This window comes from Geotrypetes seraphini, chromosome 8 (assembly GCF_902459505.1).
Source record: "Geotrypetes seraphini chromosome 8, aGeoSer1.1, whole genome shotgun sequence".
NCBI lineage: Eukaryota > Metazoa > Chordata > Amphibia > Gymnophiona > Dermophiidae > Geotrypetes > Geotrypetes seraphini.
In genome coordinates, this window is record NC_047091.1 from 81,626,776 (window position 1) to 81,653,854 (window position 27,079).

The 27,079-nt window shown below is 45.3% G+C and overlaps 1 protein-coding gene across 1 annotated transcript in view; it reads left to right on the top strand.

Moving 5' to 3' along the window:
• The window catches only part of HNRNPUL2 (heterogeneous nuclear ribonucleoprotein U like 2), a 72,850-nt gene that overhangs the window by 34,141 nt on the left and 11,630 nt on the right, over positions 1–27,079 (top strand). Inside the window, exon 11 of the mRNA XM_033954593.1 lies at positions 17,124–17,327. Within this exon, the coding sequence (XP_033810484.1) occupies positions 17,124–17,327 (204 nt within the window). The remainder of the gene's footprint in view (positions 1–17,123; positions 17,328–27,079) is intronic.

A 27,079-nucleotide genomic window follows, 5' to 3' on the forward strand; every position in this document is an offset into this window, starting at 1 on the left:
AATAGGCAGTGGCCTTTACTGACTGTTTCTTGGCTGGACAGAGGTAGGGGCCTGCGGGGGTCCCTTCACCTTGGGGGTGCTATACTCGGGTGGCCAAGTCCTTGCCCCCATTCACCCACCTTCCCTTCTTTCGCCTCTGCCTCTGGGCATTGACTACAGCTTAGACTGCCTGTGAGGTCTGCTCTTTTAAATTTTTTTTTTAAAAAAAGTGCCAGTCTGAAGGGAAGCTTTTAATTTGTACTTTACTTCCTGCCAGTTCCTTCGTATTTGAGGCCTACCATGAGGTGGTTCGAAATGAGCACTTCTTATCCTTGGGTGACAATCCTTCTCTCTCAGCACAACGGCCAATTATTTCATCCCAATCTTCGCAGTTTCAGTCTCATGTCCTGGAAATTGAGAGTTCCCTCCTAACCAACCTTCCTCTCTCTGAATCAGAGAAGACAGTTCTGCTTGCAGCAAGACGTCTTTCTACAAGAATATCCTATCAAGCTAAATGGAAGTGCTTTTTCCTTATGGATACATGCTCAAGGTCAAGAACCTCTTCACTGCCCATTGGATCAGATCTTCACCTATCTCTTGCACCTGTCTGATTCTGGCCTCAAGACAAACCCTCTAAGACTTCATTCGTCAGCCATCTCAGCGTACCAAACTAGTTTCACGACATCCTCTCATTTTATTAGAAGTCTTACTAATCTTAGACCTCTGCTCAGAGATCCTATTCCATCCTGGGACCTTAACAGTCTTGGAACAATTGAAGGACCCAATTGAACCACTAGGGTCTGCATCTCTCACTTCCCTTTTCTGGAAAACAGCTTTTCTTATAGCACACACATCAGCTAGAAGAGTTAGTGAGCTTCAAGCCTTAGTCACCTATTATCCTTATTTACAATTTTTTCTAGATAAGGAGCAATTACAAACTCACCCTAAATTTCTTCCTAAGGTGGTTTCGGACTTCCACCTTAACCAGACAATCACTTTACCATCGTTTTTTTCACCTCTGCACTCCTCTGAGGCAGAGGAACGCCTGCATTTCTTAGATTGCAGAAGAGCACTTCTTTTTTACCTCAAGGCCACTTCTCATCTCCGCAAATCAAGTCAACTATTCATTTCCTACAGTTACTTGTGGCCAACCAGCGACAAAAAGAGCCATATCCTCATGGATTACATGTTGCATCCATTTTTGTTACACAAGAGCTCATATACAACCCCCTGGTTCAATTGGGGCACATAGACTGCGAGCTACAGCGGCTTCAATAGCCAACTTGAAGTCCATCCCAATCAGGGATATTTGTAAAGCAGCTACTTGGTCTTCTGTATGTACTTTTTCACCAAACACTACTGCTTAGATCAGGGGTGTCCAACCTGAGGCCCAAGGGCTGCATGCGGCCTCGTGAAGTATTTTGTGTGGCCCCGGTCGAGGGCGATGCAGTGTTTTCCTCTGCTGCCCCCGGGTGTTTACCATCTTGCTGGCTCCCTCCTTTGTTTTACTGCAGCATTTGTGCGGCCCCAGAAACATTTTTTTTGGCCAATGCGGCCCAGGGAAGCCAAAAGGTTGGACACCCCTGGCTTAGATCAAAGTTTAGCTCAAAATGTTCGCTTTGGTCATTCAGTGTTACGTAACCTCTTTGCATTATGGATTGTTTCTACCTCCCATATGCTTTTTCAGCTTGGACTCACCAGCAAGTGTGCCTGCATATTAGAGAATGACACGGTGACGGTTTACCCGTGGCCACCGCATTTAAGCCGCGGGTCACCGCCGAAAACGGGGAAGAAAACTAGCAGTCGCTGCGGTGACGGGGACAAGGCCATTCACCGACCGCGGAAACGGTGAACAGGTTTGTCCCCGCGGGCCAATGTACCCCCTTCTAGGAACCGCTATTTACCGTATTTTCACGCATATAACGCGCTCCCACCCGCACTCGCGATCGGAGCAAGAGGGAGCCCAAGCCCTCTTGCCCGGCCGACTCCCCGACGTCCGATACATCCCCCCCCCCCGGCAGGACCACTCGCACCCCCACCCCGAAGGACCACCGACTTCCCGACAATATCGGGCCAGAAGGGAGCCCAAACCCTCCTGGCCACGGCGACCCCCTAACCCCACCCCGCACTACATTACGGGCAGGAGGGATCCCAGGCCCTCCTGCCCTCGACGCAAACCCCCCTCCCCCCCAACGACCGCCCCCCCCAAGAACCTCCGACCGCCCCCCCAGCCGACCCGCGATCCCCCTGGCGACCCCCACGACCCTCCCACCCCCCTTCCCCGTACCTTTGGTAGTTGGCCGGACAGACGGGAACCAAACCCGCCTGTCCGGCAGGCAGCCAACGAAGGAATGAGGCCGGATTGGCCCATCCATCCTAAAGCTCCGCCTACTGGTGGGGCCTAAGGCGCGTGGGCCAATCAGAATAGGCCCTGGAGCCTTAGGTCCCACCTGGGGGCGCGGCCTGAGGCACATGGGCCCAACCCGACCATGTGCCTCAGGCCGCGCCCCCAGGTGGGACCTAAGGCTCCAGGGCCTATTCTGATTGGCCCACGCGCCTTAGGCCCCACCAGTAGGCGGAGCTTTAGGATGGATGGGCCAATCCGGCCTCATTCCTTCGTTGGCTGCCTGCCGGACAGGCGGGTTTGGCTCCCGTCTGTCCGGCCAACTACCAAAGGTACGGGGTGGGGGGGTCGTGGGGGTCGCCAGGGGGATCGCGGGTCGGCTGGGGGGGGCGGTCGTTGGGGGGAGGGGGGTTTGCGTCGAGGGCAGGAGGGCCTGGGATCCCTCCTGCCCGTAATGTAGTGCGGGGTGGGGTTAGGGGGTCGCCGTGGCCAGGAGGGTTTGGGCTCCCTTCTGGCCCAACTACCAAAGGTACGGGGAAGGGGGGTGGGGGGGTCGTGGGGGTCGCCAGGGGGGTCGCGGGTCGGCTGGGGGGGGCGGTCGTTGGGGGGAGGGGGGTTTGCGTCGAGGGCAGGAGGGCCTGGGATCCCTCCTGCCCGTAATGTAGTGCGGGGTGGGGTTAGGGGGTCGCCGTGGCCAGGAGGATTTGGGCTCCCTCCAGGCCCGATATTGTTGGGGAGTCGGCGGTCCTTCGGGGGGAGGGATGTATCGGGGGGGGGGGCATCAGGCTTTCAGGATGGGGACAGACCTTCAAGGGGGGACAGTGCAGGGAAGTCAGGGAATTTATATTAATTAATTTTTTCTCTGCGTGTTTTGTTTTTGTATAGTTATTAACTAATATTTAACTAAGTTTTAAAGTTTTAAAGAATGTTTCCTTTATACGTAAATAAAGAAAAGTGAATGGGATTGCAGTGGCGGTGACGGGGCGGTGAATGGGGTGGCAGTGGCGGTGACGGGGCAGTGAAGAGGATGGTGAGACGGGGACGAGACGGGGACGGGGCGGTGACGGGGATGGTGGGACGGGGCGGTGACGGGGACCAATTTTTTCACCGTGTCATTCTCTACTGCATATCACCTGTTTGTCTCCAGAGAAAGCAAAGTTGCACACACTTGGCTGGCATCTCTCCGTAGTCTCCGTTGGTCTTGGGCTCCTCAGGAGTGGCTGTTCCCTCAGAGCCTAAGAATGAGCTGTTCCCAGTGAAAAATACACACTATCAAAGCGTTCTTACCCGTAGGCAGCTCTGACCCCCAGCTGCCCGCTTCACCCGCCCCCCTCTCAAGGATCCTGCAGGTCACCGTAGAAGCCCAGATCCTCATCGGGGGAAATGTCTGCCAATAAAGCTTTGTCCTCTCAAGAGAAAAGTTACCACTTAGGTGTGTGTATGTGGGGTGGGGGTGGGGGGATGCGGTGATGGAAAGCACAGTTACCATAACAAGTGTTATCCCAGGACAAGCAGGCAGCATATTCTCACTTGTGGGTGACGTCATCTCTGGAGCCCCAGCACGGACAGCTACTAAAGTGTACCAGCACCTTTAGAACTTAAGAAAGTTCTTGTCTGACTGCACTGCGCATGCGCGAATGCCTTCCCGCCTGACGTATGCTTGCAGCTCCTCAGTTCAGTAAGGCAGCTAAGGAGCCAACCAGGGGATATGGGAAGGTTTTGAGAATATCTGCCTGCTGTCCCTGGATAAACACCTGTTATGGTAAGTAACTGTGCTTTATCCCAGAACAGGCAGCATATTCTCACATGTGGGTGACCTCCAAGCTAACTAGAATGGGATGAAGGGAGTGTTGACCTTTTATGAGAATAAATTTTGTAATATTGACTGGCTGAAGTGCCCATCCCGTCTGGAATAAGATGAGAGGTGAAAGTATGAACCGAGGACCAGGTGGCAGCTTTGCAGATTTCATCTATAGGAGTAGAGCGAAGAAAAGCTGCAGAAGCTGCCAACGCTCGGACTTTGTGGGCTGTGACCCAACTCTCCAGATGCAGCCCAGCTTGAGCATAACAGAACGAGATGCAAGCAACCAACTAATTGGAAATCGTTCTTTTTGAAATTGGATGTCCCAATTTATTAGGATCAAATGAGATAAAAAGTTGAGATGTTCTGTGCAGCTTTGTTCTAGTAAATTAATAGACCAATGCTCGCTTACAGTCTAGAGTGTGAAGAGTCGCTTCTCTAGGATGAGAATGTGGCTTCAGGAAAAACACTGGTGAAACGATTGATTGAGATGAAATTCAGTGACTACTTTTGGAAGGAACTTGGGATGAGTACAAAGCACAACCTTGTCATGATGGAACACTGTGAATGATGGATCTGACACAAGTGCTTGAAGCTCACTCGCTCTGCGAGCAGATGTCAGAGAAATGTGAAAGATCTCTTTCCAAGTGAGCTATTTGAGATGAGCTGTAGACATGGGTTCAAATGTTGGCTTCATCAGTCTAGTTAGAACTACATTAAGATTCCAAACCATGGAAGGTGGCTTAAGAGATGGTTTGACATTGAAGAGACCTTTCATGAATCTAGAAACTAAAGGATGAGAAGTGAGAGGTTTTCCATCCACTGGTTGATGAAAACCAGAAATTGCACTGAGATGAACTCTAATAGAAGTAGATTTGAGGCCAGAGTCAGATAGATGCAAAAGATAATCCAAAACTGAAGAAGCAGAGGTGGATTTTGTTGGTGAAGTAGACACCAAGCAGAAAATCAGGTCCACTTTTGTTTATAACATTGTTGAGTAGCCGGTTTTCTGGAAGTTTCCAATATGTATTTGACAGTTTGAGAAAGATATCAATCAGATGAGCGAAGCCCGAGATGTCAAGCTGTCAGATTGAAGGTTGGAATGTAGAAGAGAACCTTGACTCTGCATGAAAAGAGATGGAACTATTGGAAGAGTTATTGGTTCCTTGATATTTAATTGAACCAGAAGGGAGAACCAATGCTGCCTGGGCCACCGAGGAGCTATGAGAATCATAGTGACTGACTCCTGTTTGAGCTTGGAGCTTGACAAGTGTTTTGAGAATTAAAGGAATTGGAGGAAATACATAAAGGAACTTGTGTGTCCAATCTAGAAGAAAAACATCTGGTTCCAGATGATGAGGAGAATACAGTCTGGAGCAAAAGAGGGGAACTTGTAATTGAGGGGAGATGCAAACAGATCTATTTGTGGAGTTCCCCATTGATCAAAGATGAGATGGAGAGTTGCAGAGTTGAGCATCCATTCGTGAGGTTGAAGAATTTTGCTGTTAGTCTACTAAAGAATTCTTTTCTCCTTGAATTTAGATTGCTCTCATGAAAATATTGTGAGCGATTGCCCAACGTCAGATCTTCTGTGCTTCTTCACAGAGGGAGAGAACCCGTTCTTCCCTGTTTGTTTATATAGTACATGGCTATTTGATTGTCCTTGCGTACAAGCAGAACTTGTCCAAAAAGAAGATATTCAAAATCTTTGAGAGCATTGTAAATGGCTCTGAGTTCTAACAGATTTATTTGGTAATGTTCCCTGAGAGACCAGTGACCTTGAGTGCGAAGTCCTTCCATATGTGCTCCCCAAGCGTAGTTTGAGGAATCTGTGGTTAGAACATTTTGATGAGGAAGTATGTGGAACAAAAGACCTCTGGAAAATTTAAAGATTTCATCCACCATTGCAGTGAGCGTTGTACAGACAGTATTACTGAAATGTGTTTTGAAAGTAGATCGTAGGCTTCAGACCACTGTGAAGCTAGAGTCCATTATGGGGTCCAAAGGTGAAGCCTCGTAAGTGGTATTACATGGACAGTAAATGCCATATGTCCTAGAAGTACCATCATATGTCTGGCTGTGATTGATGGTAGTTGAGTAATTTGTTGGAAAATTTGGATTAATTTGTCCAGACAAGGGAGAAAAGCTTAATTGAATGGTGTCGAGCAGAGCCCCTATGAATTGAAGTGTTTGTGATGGCTGAAGTTGTGATTTGAGAAAATTTATTTCGAAACCAATATGTTGAAGAAACGAGTATTGTTTTGTGTGTTGCTATGAGGACATCTTGGGAAGAAGGTTCTTTTATAAACCAATCATCCAGGTAAGGAAAAACTTGAAGACCTTGAGATCTTAAAGTTGCTGCCACTACCACAAGGCATTTGGTAAATACTCTGGGAGATGATGCCAGGCCGAATGGTAAAACCTTGAATTGATCTTATCTAATCTTCCATTTGTGCATCGCTCATACCTTTACAGGCTCAAGGCAACTGTAAAGAGAGGTAAGAGGGGAGAGAGAGGAGGTGGATAGGTAAGACGGAGAGGAAGGGGAGAGAAAAAGAGGGGAAGGAGGAGGGAGGAAGGGAAAGAGAGGGTAAAGGAGATTAAGTATCGAACAGATGGGTTTTCAGTTTTCTTCGAAAGATGATGTGGCAAGGTTCAGTTCTGGTCTTTTTTGTAAGGACATTCCAAGTTTTGACTCCTAGGAAGGTAATCATGGAGTGGAAAACTCGTTTATAGTGAAGATCTTTAGTGGATGGGAAATTTAGTAGCATCCGATTGAAGGTTCTGCGGTAAGTAGACCATGCTATTGAGAAGAGTTGGATGAGTGGGGCCGCAGAGTTTCCATAAAGTATTCGGTGAATGATGCAAGATATTTTGAATGTTATTCATGATGGGATGGGTAGCCAGTATATTTGTTTGATGAAGGTTGTGACTGAGTTGTATTTTCTCAGGTTGAAGATAAGTCTTATGGCAGTGTTTTGGATGAGTTGCAGTTTGTGAATTAGAGCAGTGTTGATTCCCATGTAGATGGAGTTACAGTAGTCCAGTTGTGGTAAGATCATCAGTTGTACGATTAAGACAAAGTGGTATTGGTGAAAGTAAGGTCTGATTAGTCTTAATTGTCTTTGGATGTAGAAGGATTTCTTTCGGAGACTAGATATTTGGGTTTCCTTGGTTAGAGTGGAGTCTAGTATGCAACCTAGGATTTTGGAGGACTCATCTATGGAGAGGATTTCGCCCGATCGAAGGTTGATGCTTGTAGGTGCCGTTTGCTGGGCTGTGTGGAAGTATAGAACTTTGGTTTTAGTTGTATTTAGCTTCAGTTTGTTGGTTGTTGCCCAATTTTGGATTTTTTCTATATTGTGTGAGATTTTGTTGGGTAAGTCTGATTGATTTTTGGTTATGGGAATAAGGAGAAAAACGTCATCTGCGTATGACATGCTTTCGTCTTCGAATTTGATGTTACCTAGAGAGCTCATGAAGAGATTAAATAGGATGGGGGAGAGTGGGGGGCCTTGTGGCACACCACAGAAGGCTTTCCAAGGGTTTTGAGGTCTTTCCGCTCTTACTGACGATATATTCTGTTTTTTAGGAAATCTGAGAACCATTTTAGCACTGTGCCTGTTATGCCAATTTCTGATAGTTTTATTAGTAGCAAATGGTGGTCAACGAGTCGAAGGCTGCTGAAATATCGAATTGGAGGAGTATTGCTTGGTGTCCTGTGCTGAGCAGTTTGTTTTTTGTGATTAAGGTGAGGAGAAGAAACTCTTTGCTATGTTGTTGACGAAATCCGAATTAGGATGGGTGGAGAGTGTTGCTCCATGTAAATTGTGAGTTGTTTACTTATGTGGGTCTCAATGATTTTTGTGAAAATGGGTATGCCTGTGATAGGTCTATAATTTGAAGCCAAAGAGAGATCTGCTTTTGGTATCAGGGTGAGGGCGATCTTTCCCATTATCTTTGGCAAGTGGCCTTGGTTTAGGGAGTTATTGAGTAAGTTGGTGATCCAGGTGGTGATTTGTCCAGGAGTGGCAGTGAGAAGGTAAGAGGGACAGTTGTCTAGGAAGCTGCAGTGCACGGATAGTTTGGATAGTAGTTTTTTTTTTGTGTCAGGGATGGACAGATTGGAGAATGAGGTCCAGATTTGGTCTGCTTTGGTGGGTTCAGGGGTGTGTTGAGATGTACTGAGCATATGTGTCTCGGTTGGGATTAATTTGGCTACTTCTGATTGTACAATTTTGATTTTATTAAGAAAGAAGTCTGCTATATCCCGAGCGCTGATTTTGTTGGGTTGCCCTTTGGGTTCTCGAGCCGGTGGGGTTGTGACATTGCGCCATTTCGGTGAATAGGAATACGAGTGTAAGCTTCTTTGAGATCCAGAGAGCATAGCCAATCGTTGTGATCTAAAAGAGGGTATAAAGTTGCTAGGGATATGTTTTTCCTTGACAAGAAATTTGTTCAGACCTCTGAGATCCAAGATAGGTTGACTTCCTCTTGTCGTTGAGGTGAAGAAGAATAATGTTTTGATGAAGCAGAGTGGTGTCTGGATGAACTGTGCTTCGATGCATGGCTGGATTATGAACGGTGTAAAGATCTATGATGTTGTCTTGAAGCATTGTGACTGGATCGATGATGATGCATTGATGAAGTGATGGTACCAGCATCTCGTTTAGTATGATAATCAGGCTGGGTTGATACCTGCAGAGTCGGTGTCGGGGCAATAATGCCAAAAGCTTTCCTATACTTCACATGGAGAAGAGCATCGAGCTTCTCTCTTAAAGGAGGCACAGGTAACTGTGTCTTACTTGCCGGTACCATTGGTGCCACGACTCGCTCCAGAGAGGATGAGGATGATGACACACCTCTTGTTTTGGAGACAAATCGTAAAAGGGGATTTTTCTTGGTCAGCATGACTGGACTCAATTTCTTTGTGACCTGCAAACCCAGTTTGGAAAGATGGCTTTTTGGTTGGCTTACCAGCTGAAGCAGCGACCTGTGATATCGGTGTCAACAGTGATGCCTCTGAAGGTGTCGGTTCCTTAAATATCGATGCTTTCAGTGGCGATGTCGTTTTGTCTTCCATGTTGACACCAAATAATTTTTCTTGATGAAGAAGGTGACATTTGATTGTGCGCTTCTGAAGAGTTGAGCAGCGTGCACACGTTTCAATGTGATGGTGTAGACCTAGGCACTGCAAGCATCAGCTGTGAAGGTCAGTTAAAGAAATGACTCATTGGCACCTGGCGTACTTCTTAAACCCCGTCAGCGGATGGGACATGGAGGGGAACAGCGTTTCAGCCAAATAGAATTCAATGGCTGAGGTAGGGCAAGAAGTCCCGTTGTTTAATCGTCAGCTGACAAAAAAACGGGGAAAAAAAATTATTTTTTAAAATATTTTTTAAAAACAAGAAAAAAAATGGACAAAAAACCAGAAGAGTATTGCATAATATATTTGGACTTCCAGAAGGCGTTCGACAAAGTTCCACATGAAAGACTTCTCAGGAAACTACAAAGCCATGGTATAGAGGGAGATATACACAGGTGGATAGGCAAATGGCTGGAAAACAGAAAGCAGAGAGTGGGCATAAATGGGAAGTTCTCAGACTGGGAGAAAGTGACTAGTGGTGTGCCCCAGGGCTCGGTTCTTGGGCCGATCCTATTTAATATTTACATCAATGACCTGGAAGAAGGAGTATCCAGTGAGATCATTAAATTTGCAGACGACACAAAGCTATGCCGGGCAATCAGATCGCAGGAGGATAGCGAGGAACTCCAGAGCGACTTGTATCAGTTAGAGAAATGGGCAGAGCAATGGCAGATGAAGTTCAACGTGGAGAAATGCAAAGTAATGCATTTAGGTAGTAAGAATAAGGAACACGAGTATAGAATGTCAGGCGCAACTCTGGGTAAGAGCAAACAAGAAAAGGACTTGGGTGTACTGATAGATAGGACCCTGAAGCCGTCAGCACAATGCGCGGCAGCGGCAAAGAAAGCAAACAGAATGTTGGGCATGATAAAGAAAGGAATCACGAGTAGATCGGAGAAAGTCATAATGCCGCTTTATAGAGCAATGGTCAGACCACACTTGGAATACTGTGTCCAACATTGGTCTCCCAACCTAAAGAAGGATATAAAACTGCTTGAGAGGGTGCAGAGACGAGCAACGAAGCTAATAAGAGGTATGGAGAACTTGGAATATGAGGAACGACTCAAGAAACTGGGACTGTTCTCCCTTGAGAAGAGGAGGCTGCGAGGGGACATGATCGAGACGTTCAAAATGCTGAAAGGCATCGATAAAATAGAGCAGGAAAATAAATTATTTACATTGTCCAACGCGACACGGACAAGAGGACATGGTTTGAAGCTAAGGGGGGACAAGTCCAGGACAAATGCCAGGAAGTTCTGCTTTACACAGCGAGTGGTAGATGCCTGGAATGCTCTCCCAAAGGAGGTTATTAAGGAATCCACTGTGCTAGGATTCAAAGGCAAATTAGATGCACATCTCCTTACGAGAGGCATAGAGGGATATGGGTGACTAAAACTACATCAGGTGTATACCTGACTGGGCCTCCGCGTGTGCGGATCGCCGGACTCAATGGACCATGGGTCTGATCCGGAGATGGCAGTTCTTATGTTCTTATTAGCGAGAAGGCAAGGGCAAATAAACAGTTGAAAAAAACGACATTCTTGCTTTGTGGGGAAAAATGAACTGAGCCACGAGTGTATGTCGGGTGGGAAGGCACTCGTGTATGCGCGGTGCTGTCAGATGAGAACTTTTTTAAGTTCTAAAGGTGTTGGTGCACTTTGGTAGCTGTCCGTACCCAGGGGTCTGTGGATGACGTCACTCACTCACATGTGAGAAGATGCTACCTGCTTGTCCTAGGAAAACACCTGTTACGATAAGTAACTGCTTTCTATCATCGCTCCCCCCTGTCTGGGAGTGGAGGCCTTCGATCTGTTAGTTTGGCCATGGGGTCGGCCAATGATGAATCTCATGGTCACGCGTTTCAGTGCCAAAGTGGAGTGGTTTTTAAGTTGGGGCAGACATTTTCTGGTTGAGGGACTGGATTCTGTGGTGCAGTGTTAGCCGACGAAAGACCTTCTATATGTCTTTCCTTTGTGGCTTCTGGTAGGAAGAGTTCTTTGCATTGCATGGCATGCAGGCCGAGTTATTCTGGTGGCTCCGGATTGGCCGAGGTGTCCATGATACGGGGACTTGGTTTGTCTCCTGGTCACAGAGCCCCTTCCTCTGACCCTGTTGGACCATCTTCTTACTCAGGGTCTCATTCCCATGTTTGATCTGGGTCTCTTAGTAACATAGTAGATGACGGCAGATAAAGACCCGAGTGGTCCATCCAGTCTGCCCAACCTGATTCAATTTAAATTTTTTTTTTTTTTCTTCTTAGCTATTTCTGGGCGAGAATCCAAAGCTTTACCCGGTACTGTGCTTGGGTTCCAACTGCCGAAATCTCTGTTAAGACTTACTCCAGCCCATCTACACCCTCCCAGCCATTGAAGCCCTCCCCTGCCCATCCTCCTCCAAACGGCCATACACAGACACAGACCGTACAAGTCTGCCCAGTAACTGGCCTAGTTCAATCTTTAATATTATTTTCTGATTCTAAATCTTCTGTGTTCATCCCACGCTTCTTTGAACTCAGTCACAGTTTTACTCTCCACCACCTCTCTCGGGAGCGCATTCCAGGCATCCACCACCCTCTCCGTAAAGTAGAATTTCCTAACATTGCCCCTGAATCTACCACCCCTCAACCTCAAATTATGTCCTCTGGTTTTACCATTTTCCTTTCTCTGGAAAAGATTTTGTTCTACGTTAATACCCTTTAAGTATTTGAACGTCTGAATCATATCTCCCCTGTCTCTCCTTTCCTCTAGGGTATACATATTCAGGGCTTCCAGTCTCTCCTCATACGTCTTACAGCTTGGCTCTTGAAAGGGAATGTCTAAACAGAAAAGGATAGTCGGGTAAGGTGATCTCTACTCTGTTAGGTTCGCAAAGGTTTTCGACTTCTGTGCCTATGTACGCATATGGCACTTCGCGCATCCTGGATTTTTTTGCAGGATGGCCTTGAGGGGCCTTGTCTGGTCCTCCTTGCGGGTTCAGGTTTCATCCTTGGCATCCTTTAGAGGTTTAGTGCAAGGACGGTGGTTGTCTTCTCTTCCTGATATCATCACTCCCTTAAGAGCAGTTGAAATTGCTTCAGCTGCCGATACGCCCCTCAGTTATTGATGTTTTTATTTATTTAATTCATTTTCTATCCCGTCCTCCACAAAGAGCTCAGAATGGGTTACAGGTTACCATACATAATATACAGTTTATAAGTTGCAATGTGCCATAGTTACAGTCTGGCCTGGGATCTCAATTTTGTCCTGTTGGTGTTGGTTCATTCTCCGTTTGAGCCCTTGAATTCATGCATGATGAAAGACCTTACTTTGAAGGCAGTGTTTCTTGTAGCCATTACATAGGTGAGACGTGTTGGAGTTGCAAGCCTTTTCTTGTTGAGCTCCTTTCTTGGAATTTTCTAGGTAGTATGTGGTTCTGTGGCCTGTTCTTTCCTTCCTTCTAAAAGTCTTTTCCTCTTTTCATGTGAATCAGATGGCTTCCCTCCCAGCCTTGGGTAGTCGAGAGGGATCTTTGGAGCAGAAGCAGTTGCACAAGTTGGATGTTCGCAGAGTTCGTGTATACATGAAGAGGACTCGAGTTTAGGCAGACGGATTTCCTTTTTGTATTGCTAGCGGGCAGGCCTAATGGTGAAGGTGCTTCTAAGGTTTCTATTGTATGCTGGATTAAGGAAGCTATTGTTGTGGCATATCTTCTTTAGAAGAAGTAGGTCCCTGACTTTCATAAAGCTAATTCCACTCATGGTCAGGTGGCCTCCTGGGCAGAGTTCTTTTGTGCTTCCAGTGGATATTTGTAAGGCTGCATTTGGTCTTCTCTGCATTCCTTTGTGCATCACTACTGGATTGATGTTCAGGCGTGTCGGGATGCTGCCTTTCAGGATTCCCACCAGTGATGGGCACTGCTTTCTTATGTCCCATCTGTCTGTGCTGGTCTGGAAGAATGCTTTCCAAATTCTTTATTCATTTTTCCATCATACATCAAGAACACAATATTACATCATTTAAACCTTATAAACATCACTTGTATTTCTTCTAACATCATCTTAAAAACATAAATTTATACCCTCCCCACCCACCCTTTCCACAAATATTTTATTCAAAAATATCATATAAATATTATATTCTTAATTATTGATCATACCTTTAATATAACTTTATACCCTCCCCCCTATGTATAAGAGTACTTTCAGTGGAAGGTCTGGAGGAATGCTAAAGAAAGAGAAATTAGGTCTTACCTGCTAATTTTCTTTCTTTTAGTCCATCCAGGCCAGCATAGAATCCATCCTGTGTTTAATTTGAAAAGAAACTCTGCAATGAGAGGGCATAGGATGAAGTTAAGAGGTGATAGGCTCCAGAGTAATCTAAGGAAATTCTTTTTTACAGAAAGGGTGGTAGATGCATGATACAGTCTCCCAGAAGAGGTGGTGGAGATAGAGACTGTGTCTGAATTCAAAAGGGCAAGGTGTAGGCACGTGGGATCTCTCGGAGAGAGAAAGAGATAATGGTTACTGTGGATGGGCAAACTAGAGGGGCCATTTGGCCTTTAGCTGCCATCATGTTTCTATGTTTTTCTCAGTGATGGGTTTTTGTATATTCTTAGAAGAGCAGCAGCATCTGGTTCGACTGGTTTAGCTGGTGAACTATAGTTTTCAGTTGGTTACCTGTTCTATTCTTGACAGTTGAAAAAAAACAAAACAAGTCTCTAGTTTTGGTTTGGTAGTGTTCTTGCTTGACTATTCGTAGATTGATCTCAAGGGGATTGCAGAGCCTATTTGTTCTCAGTCTCTACCTAATGGCAGAGGAGTGTAAACCCATCCATCTGTGCCAGTCTGGAGGGACTAAAAGAGAAAATTAGCAGGTAGGATCTAATTTCTCCTTGATACTGCACATTCTGGTGCAAGCATACGAGCTTAGTGGGATGTTGTACGCCAGAGGGGGTGAATCAACTGGCTTTTCTTTAGATCTTCCTTGTGTTGCGTTCTCAAAATGAGACTACTTAGTGTCCTGAAATCAGGAGGAGCGTTTAGTTCTTTGTTAGTAATAAGATAGTTAGAGATGAAGCAGTAATTCAGCAGTAGGGCTTAATATTGAAAATCAGTGTTTGTCAATCTTTTTGTGGCTGTATCCCCATGATCACAGCCAAATAAAATTGTGTGAATGATGCACCTTTGGAAAGCCAACTTAAATTGTGGCCCCAAATGTGACTGTTGTTACCTCAGTTGGGGTGACCCACACTTTGGGAAGCTGTGCTGAAAATACTCATAATGTGGATGTGATTAGAATCACCCCCTTAGTCCTATCTCATAATGCATAGTTCTTTAAACATTATTTTTGTGTTAAATGGATATTCAGCAATTTATACCTGATGGGATCAAAGGTCCATTGAGCACTGTATCTTGTTTTCTAACAGATGCCAATCCAGGTCACAAGTATCTTTTGGGATCCCAAGGAGAATAGATCCATGGGGCTTAAATCCAGGGATTAAGTCTGCCTGAAGCATGTTGCTTAAAACTGATGGTGTGGTGTTTGAAAGATCATTAAGGCAAAAAGTTATTCTAATGAGCTGATCAATATTTTTTGGTCTAATAAGGACTCCACTAGTTTGGTGTAGTATTTGTTGTAGAAGATATGGAGATTGTAAGACATGCTTCATGTAAAATATGTTAAAAAGGAGCAGCTAGATGGGAGTTGAGACATACCCACCGATTCATTTTCCCCTCATATCTGCAAGATTTTTTTCTTATGCGTATGTGTTTAAATCAGACTACTTTCTGCATAGAGTTTAAATTTGGTCTTAATGCAATTGGGACTACATTTCAACTATTTTATGTGTTTTGTTTTTACCGACAATGAACTTGGGACTGAAACTAAGAATTCATGGTTTTGATTTTCTCAAGAAAAGTTGGAGCTAAGAGGCTAAAATAATGTCTTTAGCTCAGACTCTCATATCTCACAGAGCAAATGGCAACAAAAAGAAACATTAATTCTGTTTTTTCTGGATTTTAAGAGCTCTTAAGCAAACCCCACAGGTCAATGTCAGATTTACCCTGTAGTTTATTCACAGCACCCTGGTACTACTGATACTCTAACCCAGTGTGTCGCAAACCTTTTTAGCTCGGCACACTAAATGGAGAAACATTTTTCACGGCACATTATAATTGAAATTATAAAATTGCAAAACCAACAGAAAATTAAAATTGAGAGTTATTTATTTTCTTCTAACAACAGTGAAACTAAAGTAGGTAGAATAGAATTGCTAATCAATGCGATGGATGTGCTTGTTTTTTGAGTGCAAATTAACTGAAAACATGGCTCGATAGTCGACAGCACATTTCATCATCCACCATCTGCAGTTCTCTTTTTTCAATTTAATTTCTGTCAGAGCTGAAAATCCAAGTTCACAAAGATGAGAAGATCCAAACAGTAACAAAGCCTTGATTGCTTTGTTGCTCAACTTAGGATAACTAGGGCATAAAAATAAAACTAAAATTACATGCCTTTAGTTTTCAAGGATCAGTCACATCAAAGAATGATGCTTGTCTCGGCAGTTGTATTCTTACATATACAGATGCTCATAACATTGATAGACTCTTGTGTATGCGATGTACATGTCATCTATTCTAGTGTATATTTATGAAGGGAGTTTTGAAAAATAAATCTGAAGGATTACCTTCAAAAGCTAATCTAACTATGCTCTAGTTAGTCCAGTAAAAAAGGTTATCACTTGGATTCTTTTTGTTTTATCTCTTTATTTCTACATATTATCTTTGAGTGGACTAACATGGCTGCCACACCATTTCTCTAAAGTAAAGTAAAATTCTGGAATCTCATGGCATACCCAGAATCTCGCTGTGGCACACAGTCTAAGAGACACTGTTCTAGCCACCTTTCCCCCCATGCTCATCCCTTCTCCCTGATTCCCTCCTGGAATTGTTCCTTCTCAGCATATTTAATTCACTGCTTTCAGCTCCCTTACCTCTTGCTGATTCACCCTTTTCAAAGTGATGAAATCCACCTTTTAAGGAAATTATTATTTTTTTCTCTAAAGGGTAAATAATTAGGTGAAGTGGCAGTGGTGGTTATGGCTGCCATACTAAATGAATTCAGAAGTAAATTAAGCAGGGTTTTAGAGGAAGAATATATTAGTGGATATGTTAGGTGCTTGCTAGCATTGTTCTTTCAATTGACAAATATTTTGGATTGGGAAGAGATTTATTTCTGCCAAGTTAGTTACAAAAGCAGGTCAATTTATATTCGCTTGTTTTACCAGGAAGAGAGCTGTTGGGCTGTCGGTTTGAATCAGTGGAGCTCAGGTCTTCCAGCCTATGCTTACTCTTTCTCTCTAGCTATCATTTAAAGAGAAGATCTTAAAGATTTGGGTATTTTGATATCCAGTGCACTTGTTCAGACTTCTAGTTCAGTTAAGTAGATGTCTACAAATTCAAGCCACATGGTTTCCTGTCTTTTCAGATATAATAGTTGTCTAGATGGTGAGTGGGACTCAATAATTCTTGTGTTAAATATAACAGACCTGCCCTGAATCATTTAGTGACCTTTCTCAGCATTTTCAGGATTCTTAACTGCATTATTTTAAATAGCAGTATTGTAAAGCTGACAATCTCACCCTAAATAGGGCAGAAGACATTTGATAGTCCTAAGGCAACAAAAACAGTTAACAGTAGGACTCATGAGATGAGATTCAGCTTGATCTCGGCCCTAGAAGAGAACACATTACCCTGCGACCCAAAGTGGTGGAGAGAGTTAAGCCAATATTTGTACAAATGGAGTTGGTTTTTCATCTGTCATCCTTTCCCTTTTTCTGTAGTATTTTATCTGTTTCCTTCTTTTGTGGCTTGTCAGTGAACTTCAGCCTGCCTCAGAAGTGTGAATACCTGGATGAGGTTCTGTATCCAGAGCTAAGCAAAGAAGATGCTGAAAAGCTAGTAGCGGCTTCTAAAGAAGAGGCTCGCAGACTGCGTGCTAACCCAGAAAAACGGATGAATCGGCGCAATAATCGGAACAAGCGCTTCCGGCAGGGCCGAAGCCGTGGCCAAGGATACAGTGGTAAGATTTGATACAACAGAGGCTAGAGTAGCCCTTCAGTCTCAGGATCTGCTTGATGTAAGGGGACTTTATTACACAGTGTCCAACTCCACTATGAGCACTAGAGGACAAGATTATAGGTACACGTACTGGTTTCTGGGAAGATCTGTGGCTTAGATAAGAATTCTCTCTGCAGTAGCTGAATTAGATGGAGATAGGATTAATGGGGTAAGTACCTTGGATATTTGAAAATAAAGATACTTTCTAGTGCAAAGGGCATATGAATCTTGAACCAGTGGGTTATTCTCCTTTAATCGCAGTTGTATAGAAGGCATCTAAAATTTTTAGATCCACCTCCTGCATTCCTGGGTTGTGCTGTAGCATGTCAGTTTTTCCTTTTACACACAAGTTGAAAGGGGTCTTTCTGATCTGATCTGATCTGCTCTGATTTATTATTTTTGGGGTTTTATCTGGATTTTGAGGCTTATCAGTGGTTCAGAGGTCCCCAGTGTTACTGGGGCAACTCTGCCTGGGAGAAGACAGACTCTCTGGGTCAGAAGTCTGTAGTTGGGTTTTTTATTTATTTATTTTATTATTTTTTTTTGCGCCAAAACACTGCTGTGGTGGCCATCCTGGATTTTCCTATTTGATTTTAAAACCCTCTTTCTTTAGCACTCTCCAGACCAGTAGAGGTCAATCTTTACGAATGGGTATATATCCAAGCATGACCAGCAGGTGGAGACTGAAAACAAAACTGTGAGATAGTATATAAGATATCCCCTTCTCTATTCTCATCAGTCTACTTCAGTTTCCATCAAGTGTTGAGTGATCTGTACCCATCTCCCTTGATAGGGCTGTTGGAATTTGTTTAGGGGGTTTCTAGTCCCTGTTTTTGGCCAGACAGAGTTTGGGCGGGCCCTGTTTGGGGGTCTGTCCGATCTCGTGGGTGTCAAACCCAGCGTGTCTCGAGTGGGGTCCCTTCCCCCACTTCCTCCACCTCCCCACATTTTTTTAGAGGAGCCTCAGCAGTAAGCCTTGCCTCCTAAATCAAGCAAAGCATATTGCTTTGAGAGCCTGTGGAGTCTGTTCTAAAAAAAAAAAAAAATCATGAGGTAGTGCTGGTCTGCAGGGTTGCTTCCCTGTCAGTTTACTGTATTTTACTGTATTTTTGCACTAACCGGCACTTTTATTCTTGCTAGGTCACGTATGGAATAATTGTGCCCTTCTCCGGGGGAGTGTGACACAATTTTGTCCAGCCGCGAGGCACTGGCGGCTGTCCTGAACTTGGGCGGTTTGGGCCGGTGAGGTGTGGCGCTCCGTCAGCAGCGGCTGCAGGCGCCCAGAGCTCCCCGTTGATGGTGCCTCTTGAGTCGACTGGGAGCAGTGGGGAAGCCCGATCTTCCCCAACCGCCCACGGAGAGATTCCCCGAACCACCGATGGTCGGGTTGCAAAGGATTCCCTCTCAGCTGATTTTTTGACAGCTGATGCCGACTTGCCTGTTTTAGCGGCTGGGACTGTTCAGGCTTCTCAGCCGCTATAGGCCATGGAGGGAGCATTTTTGGCGGGAACTTCGCCATTTTCTCTGTCTGGCCCCTACATTTTGTCTGCAACCTCAGGTGACCTTCCCCCTATATTGCAAACATAGGGGCAGGTTTCAGCAGGGTCCCCTGCTGGGGCAGGGAGTCCCTGGGGACCTCCGGGGTTTTTTTCCCCCTGATTTAATTTCTTTCTTTGTGCAGACAGTTGGGGATCCCACGTGTGCCCGGGGGGTTCGGGGGTGGTTTTCCTTCCGCACCCCCTTAGGTTTTGCCTCCCTCTTTTTGTTTGGCGTCCCCTCTTCCTCCTCCCTCATCCATGTGCCCGCGGGAGGGCTTGGATTGCGGATTGGTGGTCGGAGGAGCGTTTTGGCATGATTGAGGACCTGGCCGCTTTGGTGGGCTTCCAGGATCCTCTAGAGGGGATGGCCGCTGGCAGCGGGGCGTCGGGTTTCCCATCTTCCAGCGCAGAGGCATCCGTGGTGCGCTTTTTATTTAGAGGGATGCACTTTTAGACCTGATTTAGCAGGTCTCCTCGGTACTGCTTTTTTTTTTTTTTTTTAATTCTTTATTCATTTTAAAACTTTCATCAAGTGTACAGAAATTTATAATAAATAAAATAAATCTAAGCACTTGTGCATCTTATCATTATATCTTATAATTATAAATATAACCCTCCCCCTCCCACCCTCGAATCCCTCTATTTATTATATTTTCATATAATGGAAACCCACCCCCCCACCCAACCCTAAATCTTACATAACTAATAGAAAAATATTAGAAAAATGGCATCAATCATGACAAAGGACGTTAATGGCTCCCAAATTTTAATAAAATTTTTATAATTTCCATTCTGTACCACTATTGATCTTTCCATTCTATATATGTGACATACTGAATTCCACCAAAACTTAAAATTGAGCCTACTATGATCTTTCCAGTTATTAGTAATATGTTGGATGGCAACTCCAGTCAAAATCAATAAGTTTGTTATTACATATTGATATCTGACTCTCTTTTCTCATAGACATACCAAAAAGCTTTTTTGACAATGCGCCACCGGAGACCCCGTGTATGGGGGCCCCTCTGCTTCAAGGGGTCTGTCCTGTTTTCCCACTCTTTTCCTGTGGATCAGGATTTTTCAGGATATCGTGTTGGCGCAGTGAATTTCGTCGGGGCACCGTTTCGGTTTGCGTGCACCCTGGCTCGTTGGGATCCCATCCCGGAGGGAGATCGGGCTACCTTATTTTCGCCAGTGGTGGTCGCTGTGGTCTTGGTGATTGGTAAGCGGCAGTTTCTGCCCTTAGGGTCTCTGAGGAGCGTACTTTAGAGATACTTAAGCAGAATCTTGATGTCTCTGCCTTGGGGGTCCAGGTTGCTATTTGTGTGGGGCTGGTGGCTCACGCCGTGTTTCGGTGGTCTAAGCGTGTCCTGGATCGTAAGTCTGATATCTGGTCCTTTGTGGATCAGAAGGTGGCGAAGATTGAGATGGCTGCCTCGTTCCTCTCGGATGCTCTTTCTGACTTGGTGTGGCCTGCGGCTAAGTCTGGGGCTTTTGGTGGCCGCGTGCCGTACCTTGTGGCTTCGTGCTTGGTCATCGGTTGCCACGTCCAAAATTTAATTTCCAAAACTTTCCCTTTCGGGGGTCGTTTTTGTTGGAGAGGACTTAGATAAGTTGGTTCAGGGCAACTCTGACGGACTCTGAGATGCCTCCTGAGATGCCCCATCTGCCTGAGGACCGTGCCCACCCGGCGTCTCGGGGTGGCACTGCCCGGGGGTGTCTGTGGATATTTTGCAAGTTTCGCCGTGGGCGTCGGACTGCTTCTTTTCAGGCTTCCGGTTTTTCCCCGTGGTCAGTTGGCTCAGCGCATGCAGTCCTTTTAGGGGACCCGTTGGCTGGCTGGGAGTTCCCCCGCCGGTTTCCCCGCTGCCTGTCCTGCCCGATGGCTGGCGCCCCTTTGGGTGCCTGGCTGCGCTACTTGTTTCCCAAGTGGGCCAATCAGTGGGTCCTGGGGGGTGCTGCGGGACGGTTATGCTCTGGAGTTTGCCGTTCTCGGCCAGATCATATCTTGCCTCTCTGTGTCAGGCGGCAAGGGAGACGCTAGCCTTTCGCCATACCCTTCAGTACTTGTTAGATCTCAAAGCAGTTGTTACATTGTCCCCTCAGGAGTACGGCACCAGCTGGTACGCCATTTCCTTTGTGGTGCCTAAGAAGGAGGGGAACTTTCGGCCCCTCCTCGATTTAAACAGGGATCATCAGGGCTCTCAGAATTCCCTCTTTTCGCATGGACAAACTGCAGTCAGTCCTTCTGGCGGTTCAGCCGGGGGAGTTCCTGACTTCTCTCGCTGTGACAGAGGCCTACTTGCGTGTTTCCATTCAGTCCTCTCACCAGCGCTTCCTTCGCTTTGCGATCTTGGGTCAGCACTTTCAGTTCTATGCGCTTCCCTTTGGCCTGGCCACATCTCCCCGGACGTTCACCACAGTGATGGTGGTTGTCGCAGCGGCCTTGCGGTCGGAGGGCATTCTGGTGCACCTCTAACTGAATGACTGGTTGGTTCGGGCGCAGTCGTTGCAGGAGACCACCCGGTTACGGCTCGGATGGTGGAGTTTCTCCGGTCACTGGACAGGGTGGTCAAACTTTCCAAGAGTCGATTGGTCCCAGCTCAGCGGCTGGAGTAACTTGGAGTTCTGTTCGACACCTCCTTGGGGAAGGTCTTCCTTCCAGGGGCCTGGGTAAGCAACTTGCAATCTCAGATTCACCTCTTTATGGCATCCCGGTGTCCTTGAGCGCAGGATTTCCTCCAAGTCTTGGGGTCGATGGCGGCATCCCTGGATGTGGTGAGGTGGGCGCAGGCCCACATGCGTCCTCTTTTGTATGCTCTGCTCCAGAGGTGGTCGCCCCAGAGGCACAGTTTGCATGTCCCTGTTCCTCTACGAGGCTTGGCGCGCTGCAGTCTTCATTGGTGGCTTCAGACTTCTCATCTGGTTCAGGGGGTGAGTCTGGATCTACCGCAGTGGCCGGTGCTTCTCATGGATGCTAGTCTCGGTTGGGGGGGCTCATTGCCTAGGCCGCTCGGCTCCAGGCACCTGGTCCACGGAGGAGGCGTCCTGGTTGTTCCATGTGTTGCAGCCCAGTGCCGTCCATCTGGCACTGTTAGCCTTCTGCTCCCTTTTTAATGGGCGAGTCAGACTGAGTTCTGTCGGACAGGCCACAGCGGTGGCTTCGGTCAATCGTCAGGGAGGCACCGCGAGCGTCAGGACGCTGTGTTCGGTGAGCGTGTTCTGGTGTTGGCCCTTCGGGGGTCCCGCCTGTGATGGGAACTGCTTTGGTACGTCCCATTCATAAAGATTAACCTCTACTGGTCTGGAGAGTGCTAAAGAGGTAGAAATTAGGTTCTTACCTGCTAATGTACTTGTTGTTGGGGCTGTTGCACGGGCAGTTTTGTTTTTTTTACTGCGGTTTCTAGTATTTTTCTAGGGCCGGGGAGAATTGAAGAACAGCGGCTGTGGCTTAGCTGGTGAGCTGTGGGGACATTTTCCAACAGCATTTTGGGTACGTTAGTTGGTACTCCTGTTCAGAGTATTGTTTATTTCTGTTTTCAGTGCTTGATTCTGCTTGGCTATTTGGCAGACTGATGAGAATAGAGAAGGGGATATCTTATGTACTATCTCACAGTTTTGTTTTCAGTCTCCGCCTGCTGGTCATGATTGGATATATACCCATTCGTAAAGATTAACCTCTACTGGTCTGGAGAAGCTAAAAGAAAGTAAATTAGCAGGTAAGAACCTAATTTCTCCATTTGCCTCAAAATACCTTGATTTGGATTCACATCAATACATATGGACTCCTTAGGCTGTTTTACTCTTGGTCATTTCCAGATTTGCACTGGATGGCCAGCTGAGGAATGTTAGACTTTAGATACTATAGCAACTTTAAAGACTTATTATCCCAGGACAAGCAGACAGCATATTCTCAACAGGTGGGTGCGTCATCCACGGAGCCCTGCAGCGGACAGCCTCGCAAGCAGACTTGCTTGAAGATCTTTTAAGAGCTTACGAGTGCTGCACCGTGCATGCACGAGTGCCTTCCCTCCCGAGTTAAAGCACGCGTCTCCTCAGCAGGTCCTCAGTTCAAATAGCTAGCTAAGAAGCCAACAGGGGAGGTGGGTTGGTTGTGAGAATATCTCCCTGCTGTCCCTGAATAACAACTGTTAAAGTTATTGTGCTTTATCCCAGGACAAGCAGGCAGCATATTCTCAACAGGTGGGTGACCTCCAAGCTAACCAGAATGGGATGGTGGGAGTGTAGACAATTTAGTAAAACAAATGTAAAACTGACTGGCCAAAATGGCCGTCCCTTCTGGAGAAAGTATCCAGACAATAATGAAAGGTGAAAGTATGAACCGAGGACCAAGTGGCAGCCTTGCAGATTTCCTCAATAAGAGTTGATCGGAGGAAAGCTACAGACGCTGCCATTGCTCGAACTCTGTGGCCCGTGACTCAACCCTGCAAAGGGAGACCAGCCTGAACATAGCAGAAAGAGATGCAAGCAGCCATCCAGTTGGATATGGTTCGCTTTGAGAAAGGATGCCCCAACTTATTTGGATCGAAGGAGATGAAAAGTTGAGGAACCGTTCTGTGAGGTTGAGTGCGTTGCAAGTACAAAGCCAAAGCACGTTTACAGTCCAGAGTACGAAGCGCTATTTCTCCAGGATGAGAATGAGGCTTTGGAGGATAAGATGTACAAGGTCTGCATCTATGAGACAAACATGTTTTTGTTTTTTTTTTGTTGCATAGAGCATTTTGGACCCCAGTTAGGTTACAGAAGTTGAATAATTCAAAGTCAAATAGATGCTGGCATTGTAATCTTAACATAGGGACTTTAGATAATCTTTTATTTTATTGTCCCTATATTTTAGCCTTTTGGAATTCTTTTTTTTTTTTTTTATAATTCTTTATTCATTTTAAAACTTTCATCAAGTGTACAAAAATTGCAACACAATAACATAGATTTAACCACTTGTACATCTTATCATTATAACTTATAGCTGTAAATATAACTCTCCCTCTCCCATCCTGAAATCCTTTTAGTAATTTTTATTTTTCATATAATAGAAATCCTCCCCCACCCCACCCTTATCTTATATTAAATATAGAAATATTAGGAAAATGGCATCAATCATGACAAAAGGACGTTAATGGTTCCCAAATTTTAATGAAGTTTTTATAATTTCCATTTTGCACCGCTATTGATCTTTCCATTCTGTATATGTGGAATTCTATCTGGGATCAAGTAAACTGTTTACTGGAAAATCATGTAGCACTATCCTATGATACGATTTTATTTGGAACAGCTATGAGAAAAAAAGAGTCAGATATCATCAGTTAACAATAAACTTTTATTAATCATGACCGGAGTCGCTATTCAACATATCACCAATAATTGGAAGGATTGCAGTAGGCTTAATTTCAACTTTTGGTGGAACTCATTATGTCATATGTTCAAAATGGAAAGATCATTAGCTGTACAGAATGGTAGTTATAAGACATTTATTAAAATATGGGGGCCAATGACATCTTTTTGTGATGATTAGACACCATTTACTCTATTTTATTGGAATATACACCATAAATAATAAAGAGGGGGATGGGGGTTATTTTATTTTATTGTGTATAATATAATAAAGGAGAAAGGGGTGGGGTATGGGGTTATATATATACCTTTTGTTGTTATTCTTATCAGATATACAAGTGATGTTTTCATGTATATGTATGGTTTAATTTGTACACTTGTTGAGAGATTAAAAATGAATAAAGAGGAGAAAAAAAAAGAATGAGGTTTTGGAAAAAATACTGGAAGAACAATAGATTGATTAATATGAAATTCTGAAACCACTTTAGGTAAGAATTGTGGATGAGTACGGAGGACCACCTTGTCATGATGGAAAACTGTGAAGGGTGGATCTGCAACTAAAGCTTGTAACTCACTGACTCTTCGAGCAGATGTGAGGGCAATGAGAAACACCACTTTCCAAGTGAGATACTTCAGATGAGCCTTATCCAATTGGTTCAAAGGGAGGCTTCATCAATTGAGCTAGGACGACATTGAGATCCCAGACCACTTGGAGGCGGTTTGAGCGGTGGTTTAATATTGAAGTCCTTTCATGAAGTGGGAAACCACCGGATGTGCAGACAGGGGTTTCCCGTCAAGGGGCTGATGGAAAGCAGCAATGGCACTGAGATGGACTCTAATAGATGTAGACTTGAGGCCAGATTGAGATAAGTGCAGTAGATAATCTAAGACTGGAGACAGGGATGTAGATATTGGTTGCAAATGACAAGTGGTACACCAAGCAGAAAATCTAGTCCATTTCTGGTAGTAACACTGCCTAGTGGATGGCTTCCTGGAAGCCTCTAAAATGTCCTTTACAGATTGAGAAAACTGTAGAGAGGCAGTCAGGTAGAGAGGAACCATGCTGTTAAGTGAAGAGACTTCAGATTGGGATGAAGCAGAGACCCTTGACTCTGTAAGCAGAGAGGGAAATACTGGTAGAAGTAGAGGCTCCCTGATGCTGAGTTAAAGTAGAAGGGAGAACCAAGGTTGTCTGGGCCACTGAGGAGCTATCAGAATCATGGTGGCCTGTTCCCTCTTGAGTTTGACAAGAGTCCTGAGAATCAGAGGAAACGGAGGGAAGGTGTAGAGAAACTGATTCATCCAATCCAGGAAAAAAGCGTCGGCCTAGAGGTGTAGAGGAGAGTATATCCTGGAGCAAAATCGAGGCAACTTATGGTTTTGGTGGGACGCAAATAGGTCTATTTGAGGAGTCCCTATTGAGCAAAAACTTGATGCAGAGTGGAGGAATTGAGTGCCAATTCTTGAGGTTGGAGAAGACGACTCGATTTGTCTGCCAAACAGTTCTGCTGACTCTGAATGTAGACAGCTCTGAGGAAGATGTTGTGAGGCACTGCTGAAGCCCAAAGCTTCAGAGCTTCCTGACACAGGGAGAGAGAGCCTGTGCCCCTCTGTTTGTTGACATAATAAATGGCGACTTGGTTGTCTGTTCGAATGAGGACTACCTTGTCGTGAAGAAGATGTTGAAATGCTTTGAGAGCATTGAAAATCACTCTTGAGATCCAACAGATTGATATGATGGAGATGATTCGTGTGGGACCAATGGCCTTGAGTACAGAGACCGTTGAGATGAGCCCCCCAAGCATAAGTTGAAGAATCTGTTGTGAGGATCTTCTGATGAGGGGGCGTGTGGAAAAGCAAACCTCTGGAAAGATTGGAAGAGAGCAACCACCAGTGGAGAGACTGTCTCAAAGAAGGAGTCACTGTAATGTGTTGAGAGAATGGATCATAAGCTTGCCATTGAAATGCCAGGGTCCACTGTTTAGGGTCATGAGCAAGGTGTCTGCTTATGGTGTCTCCAGCTATAGAATGCTCTGGATTAGATAATGGTGGGAGATTCAGCTTCCAAAGCCATGTTGAACAGGCTACCTTTCAGAGGCCAAGTGCTTCTTGACAAGGGACTGGACGAACTGATGGCCAGCGTAACAGATTGTCACCCTAAGTCTTTGCCCTACAGTAGACAGTGTGCACTAGGGAGGGTGGTCAGGTCATGGTACTTTTCGTGGTTCGAGAGGATTTTGTCAGTTCTCAGAAGGGTCATCTGCTCAGAGATTGTTTCAGGGTGCTCAGCAGAGGTTTGGAGGGTCAAGGCGCGCTCCACCCTCTGATTCACACCCTGTAGCAGCTTCCAAGAAGTCTCAATGATGCGGATAGGATGGAGGTTGTATGCTTATTGGGAGGTTTGGATGAGGATTTATGTGGACTACTGGATATCATTCGAGAGGAATACAAGCTCAAATTCTTTTGTCCTCTACTGGATTTATGTGGACTACTGGATATCATTCGAGAGGAATACAAGCTCAAATTCTTTTGTCCTCTACTGGACTTATTTGTGGACTCTAGCTGGATGGCCAGAGGAGGCAAGCAATGGTGAAATGGCTCTTGCATATTCAGGCTGTAGAACCAATTCCAGCTGAGGAATCGGGCTGGAGCAGATACTCTATATATGAGGGGCCGCTGAAAAGTTTTCAGTAGAGAATGACACGGTGGCTTTTTTTTTTCCAATTCTTTATTCATTTTTAAAAAACTTACAATAAGTGTAACATCATTTATATCATTTCAAACTCCAATACAACACTTAATATTCTATTAAATTCCTTATCAG